Source organism: Austrofundulus limnaeus, unplaced genomic scaffold, assembly GCF_001266775.1.
Source record: "Austrofundulus limnaeus strain Quisiro unplaced genomic scaffold, Austrofundulus_limnaeus-1.0 Scaffold126, whole genome shotgun sequence".
NCBI lineage: Eukaryota > Metazoa > Chordata > Actinopteri > Cyprinodontiformes > Rivulidae > Austrofundulus > Austrofundulus limnaeus.
Genome location: NW_013952528.1, coordinates 511,922 through 536,326, shown reverse-complemented (window position 1 = coordinate 536,326; position 24,405 = coordinate 511,922). Strand labels below are relative to the sequence as shown.

General features: G+C 39.6%; 1 protein-coding gene across 1 annotated transcript in view; it reads left to right on the top strand.

Moving 5' to 3' along the window:
• drosha (drosha ribonuclease III) overlaps positions 1–24,222 on the top strand; it is a gene marked incomplete in the record, with an annotated part of 133,569 nt that extends 109,347 nt beyond the window's left edge. Inside the window, 6 exon segments of the mRNA XM_014015259.1 lie at positions 1,596–1,737; positions 5,547–5,629; positions 7,135–7,238; positions 9,958–10,050; positions 11,879–11,925; positions 23,722–24,222. Coding sequence (XP_013870713.1) covers positions 1,596–1,737; positions 5,547–5,629; positions 7,135–7,238; positions 9,958–10,050; positions 11,879–11,925; positions 23,722–23,852 — 600 coding nt within the window.
• Between the last annotated feature and the right edge of the window lie 183 nt (positions 24,223–24,405).

Below are 24,405 nucleotides of genomic sequence, written 5' to 3'. Positions count from 1 at the left end.
GTGTGTTTACCATACTCTGTGTGATGGGTATTGTCATGAGACCAAATTGTTCAGAGGTTTTCAATAACATACACATCTTTGTCTGCACTTCTGCTTTTGTAGAAGCTGTCAGGTGTCTGAAAAATAAAGCTGTGTTCAAGAGAAATATTTAGCCTCAAAGGGCTAGTTTGACCAGTTGGAAGTGATGGTTTGGCAAATAGTTCTCAGWAGTTAGTTCYTCATCAGTCATAGACCCCCGTTCACAGCTGGCACCTAGGTATCCAATTGCTTCTAGATTATGCTAAATGCAAGCATGAATGGCCTTCAGACCACCTTGGACGTGGATCATCTTCAGTACAGGCCACCTCCAGAGGCCACCAGAGAAGTTCTGAACCCCTTTTATCTACATACATTTAATAGTCTGAACACATTTCATCTGGAGCCAAGCTTGTAGGTCTTTCTGCTAAACTGAGGTGACCCCACACAATCAGCAGAGTTATAACCTGAAAGTCTCAGGGTTTTAAAAACTGCTTAAGTTTCCAGCCATCTGAGGGAGTATTCCGAAGATGAAGCTTGATTTTTGGGGGATTTTTACAGCATGGTGATTTTTTTATTTTTTTTTATTTTCACATTTATGTTTGTTCTGATTGCATTAGAGCAGACTGGACCCACCATCGTCATTGTACACTATAATGTACTGTGTCAATGACAGGACAACAGTCTGAGCAGTGTTATATTGCATCATATTTACYTAAACACAGCGCTGTAAAAGCTGTAAAAAAAGAAAAGAAAAAGAAACGGATGACGGCTGTTGGTGCAGCTTATTTGTCAGTTTAAAGGTTAGGGTTTATTGATGCTGAACAGGCAGGTTGATATATTTAGCAGCACACCTACATACTCAGGAAGGTAAAAAAAAAAAAACATAACATAAAATATAACATTCAAAAAGTAGATGATTACTATTTGCTAATATAACATTTTTTTCACACCAGTATGACATTTTTAACAACATTTTTTACAAGAACTTCTCCAAGTGGATATTTATTTGCAGATATTTCCAATTTGTTGGCAGCTCTGACGTCACTTGTAAAAAAGCTTCCATTGAGCCTGGAAGCTCTAGCAATGCCCAAGAGTCAACACAAACCACATCTAAAATGGATTTCAGATTGAGAAAAAAAAAGTTCCTATTCAACTGGTGCTTGTGTGACTCCAGTCACGCTAGCGTGCGCACTGTAAAAGAGGCCATATCACAGCAAGACGGATTCAGACAGTCGCGTTGCATTCCATTTGCTCTTTTCTTGCATCTCRTAGCTATATTTACCATGTCTCTGTTTTCCTTTTAGAGACTTAAATGTACCCTAACAAGYCGAACATGTTGTCATCCGCTCAGCTCCTAGTCACGATGTAATATTTAACAGACTGATGTGAAACCTCCCTGAAACATTTTCTCTGCGCAACTCTTTCTGGCTTTGATGAATTATTCCTCATTCCACTCCATTTTGCTGTCTCTTTTCTTTTTTCAATGTGTGTGTGTGTGTGTGTGTGTGTGTTTTCTGGTTTACTTCATGTTCACCTTGCTGCTCAGACAGAAATCATGTCTTTTTGTGCGTTCACAGCTTCTCCGCAGCTCGTTGGTGAACAATCGAACCCAAGCCAAAGTGGCGGAGGAGTTGGGTATGCAGGACTTTGCCATAACCAATGACAAAACCAAAAGGCCCGTTGCGCTGCGGACCAAGACTCTTGCTGACTTGTTGGAATGTACGTTCACATGCCTTTGACTTGCCTACAGTATGGATATAAAATGAATAGCATTACAATCCTTACAGACTGTTTGCAGACCTTTTTTACGTCTTTAAATAACGCACAGTCTAAGCTGACAGAACGTTACTGATGTTTTTGTTCTCTTTGTATCAAATGCCGTCACTTCTCTCCTTAAGAGATGGAAAAATGCCTCTTATGTGTTTAGCATGACTGAAGTATTCATTGATGTTTTTACTCTTCCACCAGCCAACGCTGCCGCATCTCCTTCAGTTAATAACCTGATAATAAGCTTGTGCTTTTCCTGCAGTCTAACACATATTTTCAAATCTATAGAACCTTTAAAAAAGTAGAATGAGAGCGTAGGTGTCAGATTTGGCTCCTAAAGAAAGAAAGAAAAAACAGTAAATTTATGATTGAGTTAAGACTTTTGGCCWTCCAAGATTTTATAAGTTAAGATCTTTGACTACGTTCACACTGACAAAAAAAATGGAACCCAAATCCGATTTTTATTTTATTTAWTTTTTCCCCAGTGTAATCCATATTGCATTTTTTTTCTGACAGTCTAAACATGACAAAYCAGATTTTTTTCAAACCCGACCAAGGCCTTTTCAGTATTTGGGACTAAATCAGATACATATCTRATGTTTTTCAAAGCAACTGCAGTCTGAACACTYGTGTTGTGTTTCATCTGACTTTTACATTTGTGAGGTAGGGGTGAGCAGATCAATCCATAAAATAATGATACTAYCCTCGAGTCATGCTGTTTAAATCTTGTAACTCCACGCRTCTTCAGCTACAGAACAGAATTCCAGTYGCTTTGTCTCTTTTTTTCATTTTCCGTGTCCTGGATGACTGAGAATCCGCAGAAACATRTGATAAYAATGTTGTCGGACCATATTGATACTAAAGTTACTCGACCGAGTAATACTTTACTTCAATCACGTTATCATGAGAATTGTTGTCTACAGACCTCCAATGAATGGCGCAGCATTTTATAAAAAGACGCACTTTAAATTTATTTTGATTAGAGGTGCACCAAAAAATCGTCTTACATCAGAATCGTGATTCTCATTTACAAAGATTCAGAATCGGTTTAAAATGTCCCAAAATCGATTGTTATAAATAAAAAAGTGCAAATCCAATGGACATCAGCCTCCCATTTGGTAACTACATGGGACGTCCTGATGTCATCAYGCAGCTGCTTCTGGAACATATGAATATGCAAAAAGTACCAAAACAAAGAGGAAACTACAAAACTGCAGGAAAGAGAGATTCAATTGACCCCTGTATTCATTAAATGCAAAAATTTGGGCTCATTTTGTTTTTTACTGAATGAGTCTGAGTTTGACATGAGCTTCACTGTGTGCAAGGTTTGCAAAATAAAGATGAAGCACTTTGGGAACACGACAAATGAGCTCACATTATCAGCTTTGAATGAAAATTCGATTTTGAATCAAATTGTGGCCCCAAAAATCAGAATTGAATCGAAAGGTGAGAGAGTAAAAGATTCCCACCGCTAATCTTGATATACTTCTTGGTTTTACCTCTGTTTTGTGMATTCCTTCTAAAGCTAACATCTCATTAGCCTGCCACTGTTGAAGAAAAGTTAGCATCTCAAACTTGACTCAGTATTGCAGAAAACTAATAAATCATGATAATACAATTCCATTTTTGCTATTTGTAGAGTGTTTAACATCACCATGCTCAAACAAACTCTGACCCAGACGCCCATTCAGTGACTACTAATGCCTTCCAGGTGATAGCTTTGCAGGCTACAACATTAAGAGACATTAAAGTGAGTCCTGCAGGCCATGTTGGACCAGAGGTTCTGATAATCACAAGTTTYTGGGATCATTAGGCTACTATATTATATTTGACGGGGCTGCTGAAGTCAGCCCACACAGCGGGACACAGAGCGAGCTGCCAGCTGCCTCACAGACAGGTGAAATCGATCAATCTTTCCTTGTTTTTGTCCTCAAGTTCTTGCTGTCAGTTTCAGTGCCTCTTCATGTGCACAATGCTGTGGTCAGTAAAAGAAAAGAAAATTATTTTAAAAAGACCATTTGGAAGCTGTGAACTTGTTTTTTCAATATATCCCATCTCCAGAGATCAAATTGAAGTCTGAGATTTAAATAAACTTTCAAACTTTTGTGGTAACAGATACATCAGTACCTAACAATTTAAATGTCCTCTCAGAAAAAAAAAAAAAAAAAAAAACATAATTCATCAACATTATGAACAGCTCACTACTGGGAAGCAATAGTTGGTTTTACCTTTAAAATTTGGTCAAACTTGTGGAGTAACTCATGCCTGACCACATTAATTAAACATATACCTCCAGCCATGTATTTTTGATATCAAGCCTACCAAGAAAAGAACTTAGTGCTTGGTCATAATAAAATAATGGTTGACACAATCTCGTATTATATATTGTAGTAAACKATGTGAGTCAGAAGTCACAGGAGATACTTTTATTTCAGAAAAAATGTGAAAATGACAAATATGAATAATCCAACAAGTAATGGGTGAGGGGGCCTGTCTTTGAAAAAAACCTACCCTTCATCCAGTTTGATGGCTTTAAAGATGGCGGCCATGTTCTGGAAAAAGCCTAAAAGATAGACCCTCTCAGTAATTGCTAGGCTGTTCAGATATGTYATTTTCCCTTTTCTTTCTGAAATAACAGTGTGACTTGAGAATTTTGACTTACCCCGTATATTGTTCTCAGCGWATGCGTTGAGGATGACGCTCAGCTACCACCATATCAAATTTTAGCTCAATATCTGAAAATCTTACTAAGTTTTATCCATTTTTGTGTCAACTAAGGTCTTTTAGCTGTGGCCCTGTTTTGAACTGGGAGGCTCCAAGAAATCAGTTTTACACGTGCATCCATCTAAATGTTTTATTAAAATCCATCCAGTAGTTCACAAGATATTTTGCTAATAGACAAAACAGACAGAAAGTGGACAATAAGTATGTTTATTGAAGGAAGTAAACTCATTTGGCCACCAAAGAAAGAAAACAGGGACTGCGGAGTAAAGTAGGAAACAAACTGAACTAGATTGATAGGAGGACAAAATGTGGAAAAACAAATAACAAAACAGAGAATCGAGACCAGTGTCCTCCAGGTTAGCTTTCAATCAGCCAGCCTTGATGCATGAATCCCAAAACAACGCAGCTTCATATCATTTGCCTTTCAAATCATTTCTCCAAGTTTGGGTCAGAGCAGAGTTGATGACACAGGAAAAGGACGCAGGGCAGCGCTGGAAATGAGTGCAGCTCCTCTGTATATGAACGGCCGTGCCCCGCGGCTACGGCAGGCCCTCGCTGGCCTCCTGAAATATTACCTATTGTTCCCCCCTCGTGTCCCGTCGTCTTAGGCACAGAGATGAGTGAATGCAGTGGCAGCTAATGGAAGAAAACAAAGGGACCGCGGAGAGATGAAGATGACACCCCGCAACCTATGCTTACACTTCAAATCTTTTTCAGCTCACTTAGACTGCAGCTATTCTCGATGCAGCTCGAAGTACAGTTTTATCTTCTAGGTGACATAAACGTATCTGTGAACTTTGTGTGGCCCTCCCTGGATCTATCTCCTGTTAGAGAAAGAAAAGTAGATTTTTCTTAAACTCTCTTGYTGTGGAAAGCCACAACTGTTGTTTGCCTCCATCCAGGTTTTTGAAAGTTTTATTTACCTCCGAAGCAGAGAGAGTTCGTTACAACAACTGCACAATCGTTTTTGGTCTCCTTTTTTTTTGTGTTACCTTTTTAAAAAGTAAAAATAAAACTGCTCTTTTTGTCGTTTGCAGCTTTCATCGCCGCTCTCTACATCGACAAAGACCTGGAGTTCGTTCACACCTTCATGAACGTCTGCTTTTTTCCTCGGCTGAAGGTGAGCTCCTATTGATAGCCATTCACCGCCTGCGCTTKATCAATGGGCTGCCGAGCAGGGCACATGAGGAGAGAAAAGGACCAAGGAGATGATGAGGAGGGAGCTAATGGCCAGGCCCTAATCGATGCGGGGCCTGAAGTGGTGCTTGGCTCCTGAATGCTTCTCATAATGGCGGCTCGGGCTGCTATTTTAGTCATCTTTAATGGCAGCGGTGCAGAGATGCGTGCATCGGGCTACTAATGTTATTCACCGGTGTTTGGGTATCGATTGAAGAAGTGCTGCCGATGACTTCCACTTCAGATGTGTTGCGGGAGAGGAAGGAGTCAAGTGTGTTTCAGAGCTCCTGTGGCCAGTTGTGAGCGTGAAACCACAAGGGTTTTTTTTAATCCTTAAGTGCCCCGGTCCAAATTTAAAGAGAAAACACCCAAGATGGCTGCTTCCCCGGCTWATGCACTCGCAAACTGTCACCCACACACACGCGGCCACATTCCCACACAGAGAGGACCTCTCCTTGTGAAGCTGCTGCAGTGGTCTGATACGCCATGCTAATTGCCGTCTTGGTGTGCCTCTCCAGGGAGAATCCTCAGCTCTGGAGGAGCTGAGCTTTGCGTCATGGTCGCTGCAAGAGAGCACCTCATTTCCACTTCCAAGAGAAAAGTTGTGAAACAGCCAGCACGTCTCCTTACATAGCCTTCTGGAAAGACAGCATTGCACACTGTGCTGCTTCATCCAATTTAGATGGAAATAGAGAGGCGAAACCAGGGACATGAACGCTCCCCCTTTCCTTATGTTTGTGCTCTTTTTGTGTGTGTGCTGCTCTGTGTGATGACGCATCTTAACTGGTTTGCATCACTGTGCGACTGGAGTGGCTTGTTTTACAGTAGAGGTGGGCTGTACGCGCTTCTTGAAACATCAAAATTCCTCCGCTTTAGGCTGAAGGGATGCCCACTCCCTCCCCTGGAGACGGCAGAAAGTGGGATGGAGGGAACAAAAAGGAAAGTAGAGATATGGAGAGTTTGGAGGCAGTAAAGCGAGAGCAGGGGAGCGCAAGCAGCAGAGGCACTCTTTGTAGAAAATTAATAGGAGCAGACAGTTCTGGATTCAAAGTCTGCCTTTTTATGACAAGACTGCTTCCCTGTTAATGGAAGGGCTTTTAGAAGTCCCCCTTGGATAAGAGAAATGTATCAGGGCTACACACCTGGGAGACTCCCAGACGCTCTTTATTTCTGGCCCGGGATTGGCTTTTGTCTTAAGTAGCCTGTGATTTGTACTCACCGCGAAGACACAGATGGAGAGCAAGTCTGAGAGTGACCAAATAAGTGATTCTGAAAGGAGAGCGTAAAAAGTGCGAGGACGGCAAGAGTGAAATAAAAGTAAAAAGCAGCTGAAGGAGTTACAACAGCGGCCGATTTTTCTTTCTCGTGCCTGATTTCTTCAAAGAAATGGGTTTTGAGGGGAATAAAAAAGAGAGGGAGATTAAAAAATATGTGGTTTGTGTATTGCAGGAGTTCATTTTGAACCAGGACTGGAACGACCCCAAATCTCAGCTGCAGCAGTGCTGTTTGACCCTGAGAACGGAGGGCAAGGAGCCCGATATCCCGCTGTACAAGTAAGAACTCTGAAGAGCTGGGGGGGCCGCTTAGGTACACCTTGACTGAGGCAAACAGTGTGAACTTTGAAGTTAGCAGCACCTAAAACAATCATCCTAAAATTTACCTCAGAAATGATGATAGTTAGGTTGTGTTATAAAGTATGATTACTTGAGTTTCTTTTAAAATAGAAGAAAAGTTACAGTAGTCAAACCTTGGGGACGTATGAGTTGAAAGTTGATGCAATAGCATCAATCCAAAGGGATGTAGAGAAACTTACTGTGTTTTAACTGTGTTTTGTTGAGAAATGATAATCTAAACCAACTTTAGGAACAGCCTACTCACTACTTTTCTTGTATGTTATATTTTCAATCATATTATGCACATTGCATTAATAAAACTAATAGAATGCCAAGCAAAACTAGCTTGCAGAACAACTTCTTAATGACTTTAATTAGTTTATCTTCAGACATTCCATTTACTGATCAACTCTAATTAAATTTACATATTAAATCTTTGATATGTTTAGTTGTTTGTTTAGCTAATTGTCTTCAACCTTTCTCTTTTGCTACCAAAAGTTGCAAACAAACATCAATCAAATGCTGATTTAGCTACATTTTGGGGTTTGTTTGTTACAAAAATCTGAATCTTGTATGTTTTCTCACATCACATTTTAATTAACCCTTACACTGTTAAGAAAATGATGTTAGCATTTTTTTTACACAAGACTCGTCTCTGTCACAAGACCCTAAATGCTATGAATAGCCGTGTAAAGGTCATTGTTGTTGTGATAAATAAACACCCCTACTGAGACCTCCTATTTGACAGGAAGTCAAGGAGCAAGTGTCATTTGATAAAAAGCTTTAGAGCCATGATGCGGCGTTTGTTGCCATGGAAACTTTCAAACAACCTTTTCTTGGAAGAGTAAAAAAGGAGGTCAGTCAGAGTCACAAAAGCAATTGGAGACAGAGCATTTCTCTTCACAATGATGCCCCACAATCCAGCGTTTATTCTGCTCTTTCTTCATGCCTTTTTCCCCACTTCTTCTATTTCTTCTACTACTGCTTTCTATTTATTTGAATGTCCTTTCACTTCATACTGTGTATCCTGTATACACATTTACACACAAATAAATAAATATATTTCCCCAACACTTCTCCAAACTCTGTTGCCCGTAAGTGTATGCGCAAGAATCAAATGCAGGTCCTCGATGACCTTAAATTCAACAATTCAAGCAGCGCCTTGGTGGTACAGAGGACTAAATGTACACAAAGCTGCATGTGARGTTTTTGCTACACGATCAAGAGTAGTTACTGCTCGAGCTGCCCCTGGCCAATGACTACTCAGTAGCAGCCAATAATCTCAAGCTCTTGGTTGACCCCCCCTCGTGAGATGACCTGACCCCTGGGAGTCAATGAGTCCAAAATCATTGAACTTTTATGACGTTTTATGCCGCAATTGTTGGCGTCAGACCTATCAGGCAGTCTCCGAGGTCCATCTGAGTTTGTTTACAAGTGTTAAGGGCAGCGAAACCCTGAGTGAGGCAAGCGTGTGAGTCAGACAAGAGGCCGGCGAAATGACCAGGGGAAGGTGGGAAAGAACACAAAGTGAGGAGGGAAAGGAGTTAATGTATTGAGCCCCCACCCCCTGCTAAAGCTTCCCTGGTGGATTTGTCTGGCCGATGACAGATCTGCACCTCCACCCCAGCCCCATCACTTCACTGTACATCTCATCTGACCAGAACACACCAGGGAGCAGACTCAGACGCTTTCACGTCTCAGAGACCCGTCCTCTAAGTAGCTGCTTTTAACATGAGCGTTTAAAACCGGCCCCCCTCTCTCTCTCTTTCTTTTCATCGGTGCGACTTAAACTCCCCGCTCCCTCGCTCCGTCTCGCTTTGCGTTACTTTAGCAGTGTGATAATTCCAAGCGACACGCTCTCCCCGCCGAGGTTCGGCTCAAACGACGCACGCAGGAGTCTTATTTACTCGCCGCGCCTTTCGCGCTCCTTCATTTGTAAGTGAGAAAGGGGGACTGCATTATTGATAAAGCGTCATAAGTGACCACATTGCATTAAAAATGGATTGCTCTCATGAAATAAGTAAATTGTCTGTGAATAATTTAGGTGAGTCACAGCTTGGAGCTGCGATGTTTATGCTAATGTTAGCATTTCAAACAACTGTCTTGTACATATGTCCCTGCAGGAATGGAATAAAATTGACGGCTTTGCCTTTTTTTTTTAATGAGGTACATCTGTTAATTAGCAGAGTGAACTAAGAAATTCTCCCATAATTCCTTTAAGATTTCTCTGTCTCACTTTGTTTTTTTTTTTTCTTACTTACCTTTCTAGTGCACCAAAGACATTTGAGCCTCTCAGAGACGGTTGTCATTCGTTTATTTCAAGTTCCCTCCCAACACATCACTTTTTTTTAAACCAAAAGCAGCTCTGTGTATCTGAAGATGAGTATGGGGACTCGGGGAGGCTTTAAAAGTTGTTTATTCGTCCCTCAGATGCTCACTCACAAAATGTGCCAGCGAATCAAAGCTCTACCCTTCGCCTCTCAACCTTTTTGCTTTAGTTGAATTATATTTTCTGCCAATTGAGGACTTGTTTTAACCTCCCTTTTTTTCTTGTTATGTCCCTGAGTGCCCCCCACTTATTTTTTCTCACCTCTGGGGTGTTATTGTTATTTTGCAATTCTGTGCTGTTTTTTAAAAAATTTTTCTGTTGAATTTGCAGGACCTTGCAGACGGTGGGGCCCTCACACGCTCGCACGTACACAGTCGCTGTATATTTCAAAGGGGAGCGAATTGGCTGTGGCAAAGGCCCAAGGTGAGTAAAACAGWAGAACATATTAAGACCCAACAGAACGAGGTGCTTTCCCTTTCAATGCACCACTAATGGGACGAGAATAATGGCTCCACCTTATTGATGGTGTTTATTATAGCAATTAAGCTCCATTCTATTGGAAGAGACATTATGCAGAATGAAAATGAATCGATTCTTTATTGATTTGACATCAGTTTTGTTATGAAAGCATCACTTTGCCGCTGCGAAGCGTATTCGCCGAGGCGACAGTGCAGCTGGGGTTTAGGCAGGGAATTATTACCTGAAGTTGAGAGGGCAATCATGTTTTTGCCCATTTCTCTTTCTCTCTCTCTCTCTCTCTCTCTCTCTCTCTCTCTCTCTCTCTGCATGTGTGTTCATGTTCGCAACAGATAAGCAACACAAAATAACAAAAAAATAGCTGAAACTCATTCAGTTTGACCGATACTCAGTTAAAATTTGATATAATGATAGACAAGAGGCATTCACAACACATACTCAGAGCTCTACACGTTGATTGACATTTTTTTGAGTAAAACTTTGGCTTTAACTTTTGGCATCTGTCAGCAAAATATTTCATAAACCTCTAAAGAAAGTAACCACTGGATGTTCACGTACAACAGATTTTCTGCAGGAGTCGCCCTATTGAAGATGTTTTACATTCACCAAAACACAAATGGCACCAGCTCTGTACATTTCACAGATATTGCAGTACAATATAAATTTGGAGTAGCTAGCAGGGAAACTTGTGCTCAGAGTCAGGTTCGGGTGGTAGTGATCTTTTTTTGTACCGGCATATTATCTTTAGATAATACCGGGATGTACGACATTACATGGACAGGGTGGAAAGGGTCGGGGCTTGGGGGTGGTATCGTCTGAGGAGCGTTGAGTAATTAATAACTCAAGGAGAAATAACTGTGAGCATTTACTTGCATGTAGCTTCTAGAGCCAGAGCCAGCAGTGAAGTTGTTAATGGACAAACATAGACAAATATTTCAGTACCAAGGTATACAAGAATACTGTCATACCGCCCAAACCTACTCGCTTCACCTTTTATGAAGTCTTGCTTGACATGCATGTTGTCATGTTGAAGGTTTAACCAACACGGTTACAACTCCATCCCTTCTTTTCATAAGAAGATCTAGGTTTAAAACTGTAACAAGAAAGACTTGATATGTATTACTTGAAGGAATGCAGGGCCTTTAACGTGCATTCATGCATTTGACTGCAGATCTTACGTGTGTCGTCACACTCTGTATACACGAAGAGGGGAAAAAAAAACTTTACATGAGGGCCCTTTCATTTTATTTCTTTATTTATTTTCTTTATTAGAGCTGGAGGGGTGTATACGATAAAGCAGCAGCTGAGCCTGCGAGAAATGAAACGTAAATCCAACAAACATCTCTCATCCCTTCCGTGCACACACATGCGGAACCCCCACCCCCCCCCCACACACACACATTTGAAAGCAGTCTGTTTTTGCTCTGAGCTGGCGATAAGTTTGTCCCCTTTTGCAGAATCTTTGACAGCTTACTGTTTTTGTATTTCCGTGATTTAAGCTCCTAGCCACCTCCACGTTCAAACGGCACATAATGTACACCTAAGCAAGGTAAAGTACGGGCGTAAACAGTCCCCCAGCTCAGAGCCGCCGATAGGTTTTTCTAAATGCTACCTGCAATTGTTAGGCAAACTGGTGCATTAATAATAAATATAATGCACTTTTGATAATCCTCCTTTTTCTTTGACTGAATTTCAAATAGGCACTTTGAATCCACTAAAGCCCTTTTTTTTTCTCTTTTCTCTGTCTCCTTTTTCTAAAACATTTCTAATCTAGCATTCAACAGGCAGAAATGGGAGCTGCGATGGATGCCCTCGAAAAATGTGAGTTCAACAACACAAACCACTAACTTTTACTCACAGACAGTACCGTGCAATAGTTTTAAACCGACCACAACTTCTCGTTTTCCTTCCAAGCAGCCAAAGCATTTTTTGTCATGTTTTAAAATGGTCTTGATTAATGTTTCTTTTGGGTTTCTGAGGTTCTTTATGAAATTTCTTTTTTTTTATTGAAGTTTGGTTGCTTCTTCACATATTTGCAGCTTAGTACCTGATGGCAGCATATTGTGCAGTCTGTGCTTTAGAAGAACTGACAAACAGAGACTTAAGGATCCGTTTTCACACAACTGGAGAAGTGAGGTTCAAGAGATGTTTGCTTGTGATCTTTACGTTGAGTTTTAACAAGAATTTAAGTTTGAAAAGTTCTCATTAAGAAAAACTTGAGACAAAGAGAATCTATGTGATTTTAGGTTAGCAAATAGTAAAGTAACTAAGGTTATTAGGAAATACAATGAAGTGGAGACAAATGACAGAAATTTTAAAAGGCATCAGTGATTTCATTGATTAATTTCTTGTATTGTTTGATTTTACACACATTTGCATGCTAATACTGATCCTTCTGATTCAGTCTGAGAGTGTAAGAAAGATTTTTGAACTCTAGAAAACTGTGAAGACCTTTTTGATTATATTAAATATAATGACACAATATCCTGGTTAGCAGAATTAGCAGCAGCATCTGTCGCTTCACTTAATGCCTCTGTTTCATCGGAAGCTATTTCATCTGCAGAACTTACAACAAGCAACAGTCCTAAATCATGACCTATTCAGGCTCCTTTTGCTGTTTATTTAAAAAAAAATGTTGTTCCCATCCCCATGGTTAGGTCTTTAAAAAAGTAAGTCCAGCAGATAAACAAAATCAGAGTGTTGTTCCTTTTAGAAACCTGAAGAAAACAATCCTGCAAAAACCTGACATAGGAACTGAGAGACACATCATCCTTCAGTCGATCCTGTACTGTATTTCAAGTTTCTAAAAACGTATTAGGAGTCACCTTATTGATGCTGAAATACTGTTGATTTATATATATTTTTAAAGATTCATCTAAAGAAATGGGAACAAAGTTTTTTTGGGACAAGTTGATAGAAAGTAAGAACTTAAGGATGCATTTTTTTTTTTTTKKGGGGGGGGGTTATTTTTTTCTAATTTGCCTGTTTTATTTCAACACAACTCTGATTTATCTCTTGAGTTTAGGAGCCTTTTTAAGCCTGAATGATTTCAGGTCAGGTAAGTTGTTTAAWAAACACTTTGAAAAGATCTTCAGAAAACCTGAAGAACTATTGCTTTAGATCACTTTAAAAGATTATTAGAAAGTCTGGACTGTAAAGAAACTAGGTCTAGTTTCTTTTCTTTTTTTTTTGCACGCATTTTCCCCACTTTAAGCCTTTCACTTTCTTTGCCCTGGTGTTGAATATAAGCCTTGGCTGTACAGTATGCAGGATGGCTGGCAGAGAGCTGCTTCCTGACCAGCAGGTTGGCTCCAACATATAGGACGTTAGTCTTTTTGAAGTGTTAGCCCAGAGCACAGGCATGAGGCCCAGAAAACCCAAGCATCCTCCACCATGTCAGTCATCACACAGGATGTTTTTGTTGAGAAACACACACACACACACACACACACACACACACACAAAAAGTTTTATTTTTGTTGTGCTTTCAAGCCCCTTCTCCTAACAACAAGAGCGAGGCTTCACACCCTGATCGACACTTGTGCTGCTCAGCGCTCCTCTTCAGATTTGAAGGAGTGTGCCTGATGTGTCCCCAATGTGCTGCTTTGGCTGTTTTTCATCTTGTTATTGTCTTTTCATCAACCAGCACTTAAGGAGAATAGATGGTGTTTTTTTTTTTACTACGTCTCATTCAGTGCCAAGTAAAAATACAATTACAGGGCTCTCAGAAATGCATCCACCAGTCACTCCCGTCATCTCCCAGTCCCTTCATATTCTCATCGCATATGTATGTGGATCCATTACACCCAGCGTGAGGAGAGTTCAGGAGTGAAATTTTGGACTGAATTCTCTTGCTATCTGCTACTTCATTAATCAAATGTAGTATTTTATTTATTTATTTATTTTTGCTCAACTAATTATCTGGAGTTGAACACAAATGGCTTTGTTGGATCAGGCCGGGGGAACTCACAGAGGGCAGGAAGGGTCACCCTTTCATTTCATTTGGCTTTAAATGAAGCCTCCATCCACTTGTGATTGATACTGTTTGTACTCTCGGGCTCCAGCATTTTTTTTAAATAAAACATTATTTGTTAAGGTGCTATAATTTAAAGCACCTCTCTGTCTGTTTCAGGCTCCCCCCTCACCTCCCTCCCTCCTTATCAGGGGGCGTAGTTCAGTGCACACACTCCATCTCCTGTGCCTTCCTCCTTCCCCTAATTTCTGCAGTTTCCTCTCCCCAGTGTACTCCTCTGTCACCAAGATTGATAGATGCTCATTGCTAGTAAATGAACATTTTCCCCCCTCATAAATTGCTGTTTCATGTGACTAGATTAGTGATGCCTTTTAAAAGGTCAGTTAATTTAAAATCATCTCCTCAAGTGCCTCCTTGTTCGGAGCAAAACGCCTCCAGTTGAATGGCTTTGTTTGACTTTGTCTTCGCACTTAATTTAAATCTAACAGTTTACAAGTCAGCTTGATGAACTCTTGTTCACCTGATATTTTTAAAGGTGAGCTGTGTGGTTTTTAACTAAACTCTGTGTGTTTTCTGAGTGCTGTCTGTTGGCAGAAATTGAGAAAAATACTATTTCGRTGGAGAAGCAAAGTTTCTAAATGCTGCCACACTGTATTTATATCTGTTAAATAAAAAGACACAAGACTTTGTTCACCGTCGTGTTTCACCAACGCATTATCACATTGGATTAGCGTGAACAAAGCAAACACCGACTCTTAAAAGAGATTGTTTAAAAAGTTTTTTGTGTGTTTCGAACACTGTTCTACTCGCTCTAATAGAAGTTATTAGCCTTTAGTTGCAATCTACAATTTGAACGCTAGATGTCACTAAATCCGAACATTTCAAATTTAAAAATACTTTAAAGGGGACCCTTCATGCAAAACACTTCTTTAGCTCATACAATTTTGTTGTGTACTTGGCGACTCTAGGAATGCAGGAAAAATTTTATTTATCTTCTCCCGGCGCAGTGTAGATATATATTTATATTCTATTTGGGTCAAATTTTTCAGTCGTTTCTTTTTTTTTATTTTATTATTCCCTTTTACGTTTTTTGAACAATAACGCTTTGCTGCTGGATTATCATATCTGCTTTCAAACTACAAAAATTGCTGAACAGGATGGAGGGGTGCATGGTGTGAAGAAGAGACTGCACCAAAACATGTTGATCTCAGACACACCTCAGAAAAGGGGTAAAAGAGGGGCTTGTGGAGCTACAATAAGGATGAAATCAAACCAAAGCATTGCAGTTCCACTTAGTTTATCTAGACCCCATCTAAATGATTTAAATGGGAAAAGGAGTTAAAAGCACCCACATATGTTGTTGAAAATCCTATAGTTTAAAGGCAACAAATACACTTAACGGACTTTAACAGTCAGTGGAAAAAAAGACCCCATATTGTCTCTCCTCATGTCACCTCCATCTGTAAAAAAAATAATAATAAAAAAACGAACTTTTAAAAACTCTGGACGTCCAGTTAAACATAGGTCTTTGGTATTTACTGAAATGATTTATGTGGCATAACTGATACAAAAATATGTTTCTGGTTTAAGTTACCGGTACGTTTGATTATTGTACGATAGAAGCAATAGGCAAACCAAGAGTTAGAAACAACAGTGAAATTACAAACTGCAAATAATTAATTTATCCTCCACCTACCCTAGAAAACTACAGTGGATGTAAAAATAGAAACATTTATGTAAATTTTAGACCACATCTTGGAACATATTTATACTAATTAATATGTATTTTATACATTTTTGCTGGATTACCCTTATCACTGAGTGGCGAGAACATCCTCGTAGGCGAAATATCAAGATATGAAAAGCTCACATTTGCTAAAGATTCTACCAGTATTGTTTGTATACCCATTTCAGTTTCCTCACCRTTATTAACCTTTTGGCACATGAAGTTTAATGGCAACAGGATTGGAATAAAATGAGACAAACCTTGAAAAAAAAAAAAAGGAAAAGTAGCTCTTTATTTGTTTGTGTTTTTGAGGCGTGTGCAAAGYTGACATCATTTGTGAAAACTCTGTCCTCTGTCCTATTTTGAAAAATGCAATCTTTTCTTATTCAGTTTTCCATTTGTTAGTAGACAGGAGATGCAAATGTAGCAGGAAATATGATTAAAAACTAAGCAGCATCCTGAGCAGCATGAACAAAGCCCGGCTCATAATGGTCCTGTCTAGAATCCATAACGTTCCAACTTTTAAACTAGAGTTTCTTTATGAGAACTAATTTAGACAAATTAGAGGATATTATTAACAGGAAAAGAGATGTTGGATATGGTCTAATAGGCTCCATCTCTTACAAATATGCTCATTATTTAAAGGTCCTATTCTATAATTGAAACTATAAATGGCAGATTTTTTTTTTTTCCTTTTTATGATTTAAGTACAGATTCATTACTTTTGAACAGGAACTTTCACAGGCGAYGCTTTTGTTCCATTGTCAAACCATTTTGTTGTTGTTGTTGAAATAAGCATGCAAGGCCAGTCAGCAGGATTCAAAGATGCTTTTTTTAAAGGATTTGTGTGTCTCCTGACCATGAGTTTGTATAATGAGACCTGAGCTCATGTGCTGCAGAACCGCCTAGCACATCAACTCCTCTYGGAGCCGCATTGTCTCTTGTGTGATTGTCAAGGGCCTCGCTTCATTTGTTCGCATAGCAAGACTAATCAAGGACATTAGCCCCGGTGTCATGTAATTCATCATTGATTGTCTTATTGGCCCTCGGTGCAGTACTGGCTGCACCATCACTCCTCTTGTATAACAGCCTTACCTTGTGTTGCTCTCTGATCGAAAACACCTCCCCACAATGTGTCAGGATTCATTTCCATGTTTTATTTAAAGCCTCCTCGAGTATCAGCAGCACTTTGAGCAGGATAGAACTTTTTTGTTTCTGCTGCAGAGTTCTTCCTGGCTGGCAGGATCGGGCGGCTTCAGTGACGCCGGAGAGGTGAAGAGACGTTGCTGTGTGTTCTCTCCAGACAGCTCAGAGCTCATTAAAGAGACCGAGCCCCCCACCCCACCAGCCCGATGTTTTGGTGCACTTGTCTGTGGCCAATCCACCGGGTGGCTTGGGCTACCATTTGATGACTCGGGTTTTGACAGTCTCCTGCCTGTATCTGTCRAGGCAGAATTAAATGTTAACTAAGGCCTGGACTCGGGGAAACATGAGTGCAAACAAATTGAGCCGAGAGCAGCCAGGTAGACGTGTGAAGTCGACGGAAGGAGTCAGCGGAGATTTTCAACCTCCCAAAACTCTGTGCACAGACAGGTCCAAGGCGACATCAAATATACATGGAAGCGGCTTAACCATTTATCATTTATCCATACGGAAAGAAAATAACAGTCTCAGATCTCACTGTAAGACCCAGCTGTCTCCTCTTGTCATTTTTCCCCTCAGCTTTCTTCTGGCTGCTTGTTTCTCAAACAAAACTATCTGTTGGATAAGAGAAGGAGCCACTATTTGGTGTGTTGCTGTGGGGGAACTAAATTCTTCTACTCAGTTTTCTCTAAACCCCTTAATCTCTGGGGAAAAAAGCATCAGACAGATAAAAGGAAAGTAAAGAACAGTATGCAGAGTCTTTATTCAGTGGCTYGAGGGTGTTGTTTGCACTTTGGCGTGGCAGGAAAATCCCTCCATCAACGGCGTTACATTGGCCCGTTGACGGATGTGATGCGCACAAGCTCCAGTTGATGGACTCAGCTGACTGTTGTGGAGTCGCCTCACAGTTTCAGGCTAAACACTGAATGCATGAGTGAAAGGACACCGTGTGTTCTTGAGCCTTTAAAAAAAGAGCTGATCCCTAATCAGAGATTCCACATCCAGCCGTCGTGTGAGGATGCATTTCAGCACAACGGGACRCATTGTTGCCAGGGGTTTGACGTCCAGGAGCTGATCCGGAACACCAGATTYGCCTTTTCAACGTTCATCCTTGAAAGGAGTTACTGCGTTGTCGGTAAATAAACGGGGGGTGGGGGGGAATGAAAAACAGGAGCATGTTGTGCGATTTAACACGTTAAGAGAAGGTGATCGGTATGCAAAGTGAACCGCTCCTCAAAGGCTCTTTTCTGCRGAGCGGTGGGCAGCTGAGAACTCTCAATATGCTCGGCGGTGCCCAACACAGACTGAAATCAAAGTCCTTGTGTATTCCGGTGCAACCTTATTCTTTTGTCAATTGCTCTTGTGTTGCATGTTAAACAATGCAAATGGCCTAAGCCTCATTTTTCCTCTTCTGAGTGGGTTATTCTCAAGTCATCTCCCAGGAAAAAGAAGAAAAAAAAGCAGGTCATTTCCATATTTTAACTGCAGTATGTAGTTTTCTCTCCAAGGCTTCACCGAAAGAGATAGACTTGTGTATGCATTTTTTTTCCCTTCAGGTATTTTTCTTTTTTTTTTTTATCTGGAYTTTTATTTCTTTTGATGCCTTTTCTTTAATAGAATTCTGCTTTTATCACACACGTTTTTTTTTCCGCCGTTGCTTTAATGACAAATTATAGAGAGTTGTAAGAAGAGGAACAGTCTTTTTTTTTCTGTCAAGTCAGATGCATATTATATGTAAATTGGGCTTTTTGGCGGTGTTTCATATACTGTAGGTGGCCCTTGAATTTTGAAAGCATGAGCTTGTAGCAGACAAAGCAAAACCACTATATAGCCGCTTGGAGAAAAATCAGATGTAAAGATGTTTTTCACATGTACAATTCAGTTCATAAAAACAAACATAAATAGCAAAATAGATGCCTCAGAACCTATCAGAGCTCAAGCTGACATCTGAGAGTTGTTTGTTATTGGGATTTAAAGGCGGTGATATTAAAAGAAAATACAGATTTAGTGCTGCAGGTGAAGAGTTGGACATGATAAATCGGTCCTCGCTGCTCCCCACGTGTCAGTCAACCAGATCGGAATTATTTTAAAACATTAAAATGTCTACGTCTGGGCTGCTTCTTGCACTTTAAATTGAGTGTTTTTAAATTAATGTTTTTTTTCACAGAGTCCTTTTTTAAACACGAAGCATACGGATAATGCGTCACTCCGACATGCTTCTGCATCTGCTTCTGGAAAACACAAAATCCTCACATTATCTGGTTTAAGTCTACTCTCTGTGAGATATTGTAGTACAATTTATCTGTTTATCAGAAGATAATACCAATAGATATAACATTTCTGAAGAAACTTTAAAGTGAGCCAATGCAGTTATTCTGTTGCAGCCTAAATTCCAGCACACATCAACATTTCTCCGTAAAACCCATTTATAATTTGGAATTCACTTCCAAATTATAGAGAACATTCTAATGTCAGATACAGTATAAGTTAATGAGAGTTTGGTTGTGTGCAGTTTGCACACTGAGAGGATTTGAGATAAATTGATCAGTCTTAAAAAGTAAGAGAGACACACCCGATGAAAGAAGAAGGGAATTTAATTTGTGATAATATGTTGTACTCTTTTGATCAGAGCTTTATAAAACTGCAGCTCCCATTTCCAACAAGCTAAGATTAGAAGATTGAGGTAATACGTTGTATTCCTGTTCTTGTATTTTTGGTACAGAAATATTTTATATTCCTGTCACTCTCACACATGCACACACATACACAGTCATGCATAGTTTTTGGTGAAAGGCATTAAGACTAATTTGCACTTAGTTTGCATGGTCATGAATTGTGACTGGAAAACTGCACAGTCAAATGTGAGCCTCAGCGAATAGACACGAGCCACTGGGCAGCTGTCATGCGTGCCGTCTGAAATCAGGGCGTGCTTTGGGTAAGCATAGTAATGTAAACCCTTAGTGGAAAATTACATGAAAACTACTAACAGAGCTGCTTCCGCACTATGTGAAAAGTAAAGCAAGGCGTTGGTGTTTGATGAAAATCAGATTTCTCACATGAACATGTTTAAAAGCTTCTGTGCTTTTTTAAAGAGATTTGTGGAATTTATCTCTTCTATTATTGACAAATTTGAGATTAGTCACATCTGTTTGGGATGTAGATGGTTGATGATGTTGACTCCTTTAAATAGAAACATTTTTAAGTGTATTTCTGGCTAACAGTGGTGATTGGCATTGATATTAAATACTGTTTGCCTAACAGGCCATACTATTTTGGCACTTAAGAGTATTTTTATGTATTGCTATTTTATTACCAACCCACGTTGGAGTTGCATTTACTGGCAACGTGAAGGTCGGTTTTCTCTCCCACAGAAGAAGGGTCAGCAACATTACACAGAGGCTGTGTACCTGAATGTATTGCTCTAATCTGTATTTTCTAACTAGCACTTAGCATTGTTCCTGCTAACTAGTATTTAGCGCTTTTAGCCATACAAGCAAATTAGCATGTGGCTAAGTGATACAACATTTGTATGCAGTCGGTTTTATTTAGTGTGAACTCGTCCTCTAACACAGTGGTTCCCAAACCTGGTCCTCAAGAACCCCCTATCCTTCATGTTTAAATTGTTTCCCCGCTATTCATTGGGCTTTAACACATGTTATCTCATTTATTATTTACAAATAAATGGCAAAGAATCAATGGCTTCCAGAGGCAACACTAAAAATACTTAAAACTAAGTGAATAATATATTTTGAAAATGTCTCATCAAGCTCATAGAAGCTCTCAAGGTGTTTGTCAACATTTAAAGCAGTGGTTCCCAATCCTGGTCCTCAAGTTCTCCTGTCCTGCATGTTTTAAATGTTTCTTTGATTTGACACCTGTTTGAGTGATTAACAATCTTCTGAAGAATCTGAAGAGCTGCTGAATAGCAGGGAAACAATTAAAACATGAAGGATAGGGGTCGTTGAGGACCAGGGTTGGGAAACACTGCTCTAACATCCCAATGTGTGTTTGACGTCTTAGTTTTCTAACATTTTTCTGTTTTCACACAGTTGACAATAAAAATGTTAGCCATCAATATCTGGATCACAATTGAGGATACCACTTTTATATTCAGTAAAAACATGTTCCAAATTGGTGACACCTATTGACATAGCGGCTTTGTGAAAGGTCGTCACAGTTTGTAGGGAACTATTTTAACCTCTTCAATTTGCAACTTAAAATCGAGGATGAAAAAGACACCCGAAACTTAAATGTTAAGTGTATCACTCTGAAATGGAATTAGGCCTAATTGGTATTTGCAGCCAGCATAATTTATTAGTTGATATACAGGCTGGCTCAGCATCAGTTTTAAAAGCCAGAAATAGTGCCAAATTGGTTTTGTCATAAAGCTAAAACCATTTTAGTTGTATAATATATGCTCAGTAACTTCAGTACCTGCACTCCTTAAATACAATTTGCTGTAAAGCATGGAGAATGGGGTTTCAAGTCCCATTGCCAAAAAGTGCGCTGAAAAAGACCCATTACAAGATTATGTTGCTGTAAAATCAGGAGTGTATCATTCAGGATTAATGGTGTCTTCACAGATGTGCAAATAACCCACTAATGCACCTCCATACTGTTGTGTGCTGAGTTCTGAACAGAGCACTGATATGCTACCTGTTATCTAATCTTGTCTTATCTGTCCGGACTAGCCGGCATCCAGAATTTCCAAAGAGAATGTAAAAAATAAATAAATAAATAAACAAATAAACTCATCAGATAATAAACTCACAGACCACATTTCAACTTCACCTCCATCCATTTGAATGCCTTTATACACAAAAGGTATGTTGATGCCATGCTGAGCTGGGCTCCTCTGAATCAGTTATTTAGAAAATGTTTTCGGGGTCTTGTTTTAGGAAGTGGAAGGTGACAAATGAAAAGGAATTGTGTTTTACTTTTCTCTAATGAAATGCAAATCAAAGGAATCTGTGTCAGAAACAAAATGCAGAAAGATRTTTGGCAATGTCAATCGGAAGACAAAGGAAATAGACATTCCCAGCTGTTTCATATGTTTTTGCTCGGCGTAAAAAGCTTCTTAAACGATGCTCTTTGCATGTTAGAGTTTTACCTTGCATTTGACAGATGCACAAACAGAGTTAATTATATTCCCATGCTAATGAAAAGACTTCGAGGACAGAATATCCTTTTTTCTGACCCTCTGTTGTTTGAAGGCAAAAACGTTTCTTGTAATCATCCTTAAAACTATGGATAAAGCTCTAAATTTTTGGCTTTGCACAACACCCTTATTTACTTTTTGATCAGTCATGATTCTGACTTGGTTTTAAATAAATCAAATTAATGAACAACCCCCCCCCTCCCAAAAAAAAAAAAACTATTCAAAATGAGGCAATATTAGAGCATTTATCAGCTCTAACCCTCAATATGTTGCCTCGGTTTGTTTTCTAATTAAGCACCGAGTTGAAATGATTTGAATTTATCTCACTTTGTGACTCTTGATGAGACAGAACAAGCTGGTTTAAGATGCCAGCTGCCACTTTCCTGAAGCTTAGCGAGTGTTTTTCAGTGCTATCCAGCATTATTAAGACCTTCTGAAAAGCCATTGAACTATCTGAAAAATGCAAAGCTCGAAAAAGCAGCCGAGACCGAGGCTGTTACTTCTGTTCATTAAAATGTGACATTTTGGAGACGTGTGGCTTTCACAGGACAGCGAGGCGGTGTGGAAGTCTCTTCACCTGCCTGACCGTGACTTTTTTTTCCCCCTCTCATGCTTCATATTCTGTTTTTTTTCCCCACTCCCTGGTCTGTATTTTTTCTTCTTCTTCTAATAATTATTAATGTTGCAGTTAGCCCTTTAGCACATCCTCTTGAGAATGCCACCCCCACATTCCACTGCACCTAATGAGAACCAGTGACAAGTTTGGTTTCACTGGAAACTTTCACATAAAAACGTTCAATACAGTTCAGAGTGTGTTTCTGTGCTTCACACTGGTCCTAACCTGTAAAGTTTTATTTATTTATTTTTTTTGTGCTTCACGGTACTTTTATTTATTTATTTTTTTGTTTTCTTCTCTTTTTTTTTCACAGATTCATAATGAGTTGATCAGATTTGGAAACCGCCTCAGCCAAGTTGGCAATGAGCAGCAAACCCAAATCGAGGCTTTTCAGAACTTTTTCTTTTGGAAACTAATGGCTGGTTTAGCCAAAACTGTGCCCTTATTTTTTTCTGCATCCGAAAGCCAAGTAGAAACATTTGTCAGCTTGGAAAGGTCTAGAAATGAGCAGTTATGTGTGTAAAATCAATGCAAGACAGTAAACTTAACGTTTACTGTTTACGTTGCATTAAAGCCGTAGTAAAAAAAAAAAAAACAGGTTATTTTGTTTTTTTGCCTTAAACAACCCGAAAGCTCGTATCTAATTTAGTTTTGTTGCTTTTAATGTCGTATCTTTTTCACAGATCTCGTTTAGAGGTGTTTACTTGTAAATTGTGCTATCAGATCTCAAAGTCATTGGGCTGAAACCAAACAAGTCCCGATTCATGTTTTGATACGTGATCATTAGTAATGAAATAACATGTGAGCAATTTAATCGCAACATTTTACCTCGTTGGACCCAGGTAACAGCACGACACTTGTTTTGAAAGCTRTCCTCGTTGCAATTTTAGGCCTAAATTGACGTCCTCGCCCAGTTGGAAACTGACCTCTCCTCATTATGCGTTCATCCTCCGTATCTGTTCTTGTTGGTTGACTTCTTTGTTTCCCACTCTCACCACCAGATAACTTCCCGCAGATGGCCCATCAGAARCGCTTCATCGAACGGAAATACAGACAGGAGCTGAAGGAGATGAGACGGGAGCGCGAGCGGCAGGAGAAAGAGACCGACGAGGTGGAGGAGGGCAGGAAGTGATGGCACCTGAGCCCACCAGGAGCCGGCTCGACATCGAAGTCGCAGATAGTCGCAGAGGTTCAGGGGTTAGCCAAAAACAACAGGTGCAACGTACTAATAGTGATGTTGAGATAGCTGAAGATGAATTATTGTTTATTTCACACAAGTTTAAACTGACAACAGATGGCAAYTATTTAAAGGAAAAAGACAGAAAATAAGAAGTTTTTTTACATTGTAGCCCTGTCGAAGGGGGCATTTTCTTGATGGCTGATAATTAAATCCAGAAGACCTCACAGTGTTACAAAATCACACTAAATATAAAAAAGGCACATTTTTTAAGTGGAACATGACGTGTTAAATAAAGTTGGATTTTGCTCTAATTAGTCCATAATCAGTTTGCATTTGTTTGCTTTCATGCTAATAATTTTCACACTTCTGATAAGGAGCCTAAACCCCTAAAAAGGGTTGAGTCAATTATACTCAGTCACAACAATGTCACCATCTGTCATGCATCTGCCACTCATTCTCTAATAATCAAAATGTGATTTTTTTTTCTTTTTTCGTTCCCCCTCCA